Raw genomic sequence first — 7,745 nt, 5'->3', positions numbered from 1 at the left:
CTCACATCTGGCTCAATGACCAGATCTTTGGCAACTATTGGAACTGCAAGAGACCTAGGATCACTTCTCCCCTTTTCATTTACAGCCACAACTCTAAAAAGGTACTCTTCTCCCTGAGTTAGGTTGGTAATTACGGCTTCAAGGGACTTGACTCGAGCGCACTCTGACCATTTCTCACTGTGTTTAGCTTGCATCTCCACAATATACTGAATGATTTTACTGCCACCATCATGTTCAGGCTTTGTCCAGCTCAAAGAGACACTGTTTCTGGTGACATCATCCACAGTGATTTTTCCTGGAGGTTGTGGGACTTCTGCGACCTTAACTGGATCATCAGTGTGGGCGGGAAGGCCAATACCATACTCGTTCTCAGCTGTGACTCTGAAGTAGTAACTACAGCCTTCTTGAAGCTGATCAATTTTCCAAGAATTCTTATGGCAGTTTGTCACAACTGCAGCATATGATTTCCTTGTGGCTTCACGTTTCTCAACAATGTAGTTTTTAATTTTGGATCCCCCATCCAACAGAGGAGGCTCCCATGTAATTGACACTGAGTCTTTAGTGATTTCTGTGACTTTCAGATTAACAGGTGGACTTGGTGTGTCCAGAACTCTCACAGTCACAAAGGCAGACTTTGTCCCACTGCTGTTTTCTAAGGTGAGAGTGTATTTTCCACTATCATATCGGTTGACATTGTCAAGAACAAGGGAGGTGAAGCTGCTAGTGCTGTCGATGATAGCTGCGTCTCGGATTTCACCATCCACTTTGCCCCATTTAACTTCTGGTGTAGGACGACCTCTAATAGGAACAAATAACCTTAAGGAGCCACCTGCCCTTATATTTAGAATTTTCCTCAGTTCCAGGTCAAGGTCAATGTCTGGTGCTTCCAGCTTTTCTTCAACTATAACAGGTCCAGGGACATCAGCATGTTCTCCCACTCCAGCTTTGTTAACAGCACAGATACGGAAGTTGTATTCATGCTTTTCCAATAGCTTCTCCACTTCTATGTTTGTTTTATTGATTCCAGTTGGTGGAGTGCACATTGTCCATTCACCAACACTTGTGTCACATTTTTCAACAATGTATCCTTGGATTTCACAGCCACCGTCATATATTGGTTTGCCCCAAGAAAGGAAGACGGAAGATCTGGTAATATCAGTGACTCTGGGGTTGTTTGGAGGTCCTGGTTTATAAATAGGATCACAAGCCTTTTGATAAGCAGAAGGTGGGCTTGGCTCGCTAAGTCCAGCAGCGTTCTCGGCTGAGACTCTGAACTCGTAATTGTGATTTTCTAAGAGTCCGGTTACTCTCAAGCGCAGCTCCCCAATCAGACGTTTGTGGCATCTTGTCCATCTGATGCCCTCTTTGTCACGTTTTTCAAGAACATACCCAAGAATTTCACTGCCGCCATCAAATGCTGGTCTTTCCCATACAACAATCATCGAGTCCTTGGTCACTGCTGTGATTTCCGGAGCCTTCGGTGCATCTGGCACTACAAATGGATTCTTGGCAGTTACTGGCTCAGATTCAAGAGGTTCACCAACACCATATTTGTTGACAGCCATTACACGGAAAATATATTCATTGCCTTCAAGCAGCTTAGTAACCTTGCAGCCAAGGGTCTGTACGTTAGCGTCAACCACAGTCCAAACCAAGCGGCTGGTCTCTCTCCTTTCCACAATATAATTTATGATATCGCTCCCACCATCTTGGAGTGGGGGTTTCCAAGCTAGTGTGCATTTTTCTGCTGTAACTCCTGATATAACAATAGGTCCTTCGGGTGGCCCTGGTCTGTCAAGAACTTTGACATTGACAGTGACTGACTTCTCTCCTGCGACGTTTTTGGCCTTTAGTATGTAGCTTCCACTGTCAATGCGTATTGCATCCTTTACACTGAGACTGGTGGCAAAGTCAGTGCTCTTAATTTCTAATCGAGCCGTATTGGAGAGCTCATGATCACCTTTTATCCACTGAGTGGTTGGTATCGGTTTGCCATGAATATCTGCATCAATCTTAAATAGCTCACCAGCATGCACCACAATTGTATCTTTGTATTTTGGATCCATGCGAATCTGTGGTGGTTCTACCTCGTCTCTTGCCGTTATTGCTCCTGTGGTCTCTGAAGGCTCGCTAAGTACTCCTGCAGCATTTCGGGCTATAACCCGGAACTCGTATCTGTGGTCTTCAACTAGGCCAGTTACTTCAAACTGAGTGTCAATGACATTGGTAAAACTAGCTTTCATCCAGCGGCCGTCGGGCAGTTCTTTCTTTTCAACAATATAACCAGTGATCTTGCTTCCACCATCGTAAGCAGGTTTCTTCCACTGAAGAGTCACGGAATTTCTTGTGACAATGATTGGCTCTGGCCTTCCTGGTGGATCACATGGATCACGGGCTACGTAGCTTTCAGACACTTTACTTGGCTTGCCGATGCCCACAATGTTCTCTGCAGAGACTCTAAATTCATATTCAATGCCTTCGTCGAGGCCAGTTGTTTTAAACTTGGTTTGAGGAATAGGTGTCTTATTCAACTTAACCCAGAGGATGCTGTTTCTTTCCTTGCGTTCCAAGTGATAGCCAATGACTTTGCTACCTCCGTCACTGACTGGCTCGTTCCAGTGTACTTCCATGGTGTCCTTGGAGGACAGTGTTACGAACGGTGTGCCAGGAGGGCCAGGAACTTTGAATGGATACTGGGCTACAACAGGCTCTGAAGTGAGGTAGGTGCTCTTTCCATATCTGTTTTCAGCTGCAATCCTAAACTGATATTCACATCCAGTCTTTAACCTGCAAGCTTTTATTGTTGTCCTTGCAACAGTAGCTGACACAATCTGCCAGGTGGTTGTGGAAGTGTCCCGTTTTTCTACAATGTAATTGTTGATAGAACTTCCACCATCATACTTAGGTGGGCCCCAGGAGAAAGTAACACTGTCAGCTGTCACTTCCTCCATTTTAACTGGTCCCGTTGGAGGCCCTGGTTTGTCAAGAACGATAACATTAAGGGTTTCAGTAGCTTCACCAGCTGAGTTAGTCAGTTTAACGATGTAATGTCCAACATCTTCTCTGCACGCTTCCTTTATTGTCAGCAGTGAGTTATTTTCTGTGCTCTCGGCATTTACTCTGGTTGTCTGCTTCAGTGGCACATCATCTTTATGCCAGGTTACGGCTGGCGTAGGGCGTCCAGTGAATGGAACATCGACTTTTAGGTCTTCACCTGCCAGGACAGTGAAAGTAGTGAACAGGAGTTTGAAGGCTGGCGGAATGACAAGATCCTTGGCAATTACTGGCACACTCAGTTGTCTCGGATCGCTAATGCCCTTCTCGTTCTGAGCAGACACACGGAAAGAGTACTCTTCACCCTGAATTAATCCAGTAATAGTGGCTTCGGTGACTTTGACTGTGGCACACGTGACCCATTTGTCACTGCCTTTGCTCTGCATCTCTACGATGTAGCCTAGAATTCGGCTGCCTCCGTCATGCTCAGGTTTCTCCCAGGAGAGCGACACGCTGTTTCTTGTGACGTCCACCAGCGTTATCTTTCCTGGAGGCAGAGGTCGTTCTGATGCTTTCACAGATTCTGCGGTTTCAGCAGGCAGCCCAATGCCGTATTCATTTTCGGCGAGGACCCTGAAGTAGTAACTGCAGCCTTCTTGAAGCTGGTCTACCTTCCAGGAAGTCTTGTGGCAATTTGTTGTAACAGTTGAATATGCTTTCCTTGTCGATTCCCGCTTTTCAACAATATAGTTATTTATTTTCGAACCTCCGTCAATAAGAGGAGGCTCCCATGTCAGTGTGACAGATGTCTTTGTGACCTCCTTTACCTTCAGGTCCTGTGGAGGGCCTGGTGTGTCTAGTACTCTGACATTGACAAATGCAGACTTGCTGCCTGAGCTGTTTTCTATGGTTAGTATGTATTTGCCACTGTCAAATCTGTTTACATTTCCAATAATAAGCAGGGTGTAAGAGCTTGTGGACTCGATGCTAGCTTTATCTAAAGATTCTCCGTGTTCTCGGGTCCACTTCACCTCAGGTGCTGGCCTTCCTTTGATGGGAACAAAAAGTCTCAGAGTGCAGCAAGCTCTTATGGTAACAACTTTGCGCAGTTCGGCATCCAGTTCAATCTCTGGAGGCAGCATCCTGTCTTCAGCCTTTGGAGTTCCAGGAACAAGTGCAGGTTCCCCAATGCCTTCAGAATTCATGGCATAGATGCGAATTTTATATTCCTGGTTCTCTGTGAGGTTGGTGATGGTGTAAGAAGTTGCCTTGAGCCCCGATGGTGGAGTGACGATCTTCCATTCATCTTCCTCTGGCAGGGCGATCTCAACCATATACCCAGTGATTTCGGAGCCACCATCATAGATAGGTTTGTTCCAAGCAATTGAAATGGATGATCTGCTTGTATCTAGAACACGTGGGTTACCTGGTGGGCCGGGTTTAAACACAGCATCACAAGCTTTATAAAATGGACTGGTAGCGCTCGGTGCGCTGATTCCAGCCCTGTTCTCAGCCATGACCCGGAACTCATACTCATGTCCTTCTGTCAGCCCAGACACTTTGTATCTTAAATCGGTAAGGGTCTTTTTGTTGCATTTCACCCAGCGTTGGCCTGCTTTATCTCGCCGTTCCACAATGTAATTGATGATTTCACTGCCACCATCAGAGTCAGGATGGCCCCAGCAGACAACCATGGAATCTTTAGTGATACTGGTAACTTCAGGGTTTTTAGGTGGATCAGGAGGTCCGTAAGGATCCACTGCAAGCACAGGCTCTGAGTCCAGTGGCTCTCCAACGCCATACTTGTTTACGGCCATCACACGGAATATGTATTCATTGCTTTTCAAGAGTTTAGTGACCTTCAGTTTTGTTACTTGGACTTCTGAGGCTACATTTGTCCATGCCAGTCTGCTGGTTTCACGTTTCTGAACGACATAATACTCAATTTTGGCCCCTCCATCATCCAGTGGAGGCAACCATGACAGCACACATTTTTCTGACGTCACTTCAGATACAGCTAAAGGTCCTTCTGGTGGGCCTGGTCTATCAAGAACTTTGACATGGAAGATGTGTTTGGCAAAACCACCAGGATTAGTTGCTGTAAGGGTATAAGCACCCCCATCCCTTCTCAGTGAATCCTTGTTTACCAGATTAGTAGAGAAATCTGCAATTTTAATTTCTAATTTCGCTGTGTTTTCAAGCTCCTTTCCATCTTTGGTCCATTCCATTGCTGGAGGTGGGCGACCTGAAACATCGGCTTCCAGCTTGAACGCTTCACCTGCTTTTAATGTAATTGTGTCCTTAAATTTGACATCCACCATTATCCTTGGGGCTTCAATGTCGTCTCTGCATGTGATAGCATCCGATGGCTCAGATGGTGGGCTAATAGCACCAGCAGCATTTTTGGCAATGACACGGAATTCATATGCGGCATCTTCGGTTAGTCCACTGACTGTAAATTCATTCTCTAAAATGTTGCTGAAGTTGGCCTTTAGCCACCGTCCATTAGGAAGATCCCGCTTTTCAACTATATAACTAGTAATTTTAAAGCCTCCAGTATATTCAGGCTTAGCCCATTTAAGAGTCACTGTGTGTCTAGTAATATTGAGAGGAACTGGTTTCCCAGGTGGGTCAATGGGATCCAAAGCTAAAATAGGTTCAGATGGCTTGCTTGGCTTGCCTTTGCCAGCCATGTTTTCTGCAATCACTCGGAATTCATAAGCAATACCATCTGTTAGTCCACTTGATTTGAAAATGTTGCCAGGTACTAATGCTTTGCTTACAGTCTGCCAGAGAATACCATTTCGTTCTTTCCTTTCAACATGGTATCCTAAAATGGGGCTTCCACCATCAGAAAGAGGCTCGTGCCAGCTGATTGTTATTGAGTCCTTGGTGACTGCAGCCACCTGAGGGGTACCAGGAGGCCCAGGGACCTTAAATGGATAGTTGGCAACTACTGGTGCTGACGTGATGCTGGGTCCCACTCCGTATCTGTTTTGAGCTTTTACCCGGAATTGGTACTCTACTCCAGTAGTAAGGCGAGTGGCTTTGTAGGTAGTGCGTATAACAGTAGTCGCTAGTTCAACCCACGTGGTGCTGTCAGTCTGCCGCATTTCCACCACATAGTTGCTTATGGGTACACCTCCATCGTTCTCCGGTGGCTCCCAAGAGAAGGTGACAAAATCAGATGAAACTTCATCAAATTTGATTGGTCCAGTAGGTGGCCCTGGGATGTCATGGACTTGAATGGTGATGACATCACCAACCTCTCCCACGATGTTCCTTGCTGTTAATGGGTAGGGCCCACTGTCACTTCTGACGCACTCGTTGATGTTTAAGATGGTAGAAGTTGCTGTATTTTCAAAATTAACTCTCTGTGTCTGTTTAAGGATCTGGTCTCCTTTCTTCCATGTAACGGTCGGCTTTGGTCGACCGAGCACTGGAATTTCAACTTTGATGTTGTCACCAGCTTTAGCGATGACTAATTTCTGATAAATGCCACGGAGATCCAGTTCTGGAAGCATGGTCTGCTCCTTGACAATGACGGGTCTGCTTTCTCGAGGGGCACTTCTCCCTGCACTGTTCACTGCCATTACCTGGAAGGTGTATTCTTCCCCTTCGGTCAGATTCTTCACAACACATTCCAACCCCTTCACGGTTGTGATGTGGGTCCACTGGTCAGAGCCTTTTCTCTGGGCTTCAATCACATAGCCAGTGATCTTACTGCCCCCGTCATGTTTGGGTTTAGGCCATGCCAAGCTGACTGTGCTCTTAGTTATGTCCATAATGTTAAGACTATCTGGTGGTGATGGTGCTTCAGAGGCCCTTACGGGCTCTGTTGTTTCTGCTGGCTCGCCAATTCCATACTCATTTTCTGCCATCACTCTGAAGAAGTATTCACATCCTTCAGACAAGCCAGTGACTTTATAAGTACATTTATGGCACTTCGTGGTGACCGTGGAGTAAGATTTCCGTGTTGCTTCTCGTTTCTCCACAATGTAGTTTGTGATGCGTGAGCCCCCGTCTATCAGAGGGAGGTCCCAGTGCAGGGTGACACTCTCCTTTGTGATGTCAGTAGGTCTCAGGTTGAGGACAGGTCCCGGTGTGTCCAAGACTCTGACATTAACGAAGCCACTCTTCTTCCCAGCGGGGTTTTCTATGGTCATCACAAATTTACCAGTGTCATATCTGTTACATTCTGGGATGATCAGGAGCGTGAACGACTCTGTATTTTCGATGTTAGCTCGGTTTTTAAGGTTGATATCATCTTTGGTCCACGTCACTTCAGGGGCAGGTCGACCTTTAATGGGCACAAATATTCTAATACTGAGTCCTGCTCTCACAACAAGAGTTCTTCGAAGCTCAGCATCTAGTTCGAAGTCAGGGGCCATCTCCCGTTCCACAATTTCAACATTTGGAATCACTGCTGGCTCCCCAACACCAGCATCATTGATGGCACTGATTCTAAAATTGTACTTTTCTTTAGTCTCAAGATCAGGGACCACAAACTCAGTGATTCGGAGGGCCGTTCCTATTGTGTCCTTTATCCAGCCCTCATCGCCTACTTTTTGATGCTCTACGACATAGCCAGTGATTTCAAGGCCACCGTCATAATGAGGCTTGCCCCATGCCAAAGAAGCAGACTTCTTGGTAGTGTCGGTGACACGTGCGTTTGAAGGTGGTCCTGGGGGATCTGGAAAGGAAACAGGCACAAAAATGTTAAGGGTTTGGATTTGGTATAAATTAAATAC

The 7,745-nt window shown here is 46.1% G+C and overlaps 1 protein-coding gene across 1 annotated transcript in view; it reads right to left on the bottom strand.

Moving 5' to 3' along the window:
* The window catches only part of TTN (titin), a 275,334-nt gene that overhangs the window by 43,242 nt on the left and 224,347 nt on the right, over nucleotides 1-7,745 (bottom strand). The window contains 1 exon segment of the mRNA XM_010859754.1: nucleotides 6-7,687. Within this exon segment, the coding sequence (XP_010858056.1) occupies nucleotides 6-7,687 (7,682 nt within the window).

The sequence above is a fragment of the Bison bison genome, unplaced genomic scaffold, assembly GCF_000754665.1.
Source record: "Bison bison bison isolate TAMUID 2011002044 unplaced genomic scaffold, Bison_UMD1.0 scf7180017864460, whole genome shotgun sequence".
Taxonomy (NCBI): domain Eukaryota; kingdom Metazoa; phylum Chordata; class Mammalia; order Artiodactyla; family Bovidae; genus Bison; species Bison bison.
Note: the sequence above shows the minus strand (reverse complement) of the source record. Positions and strands in the feature narration are given on the sequence as shown.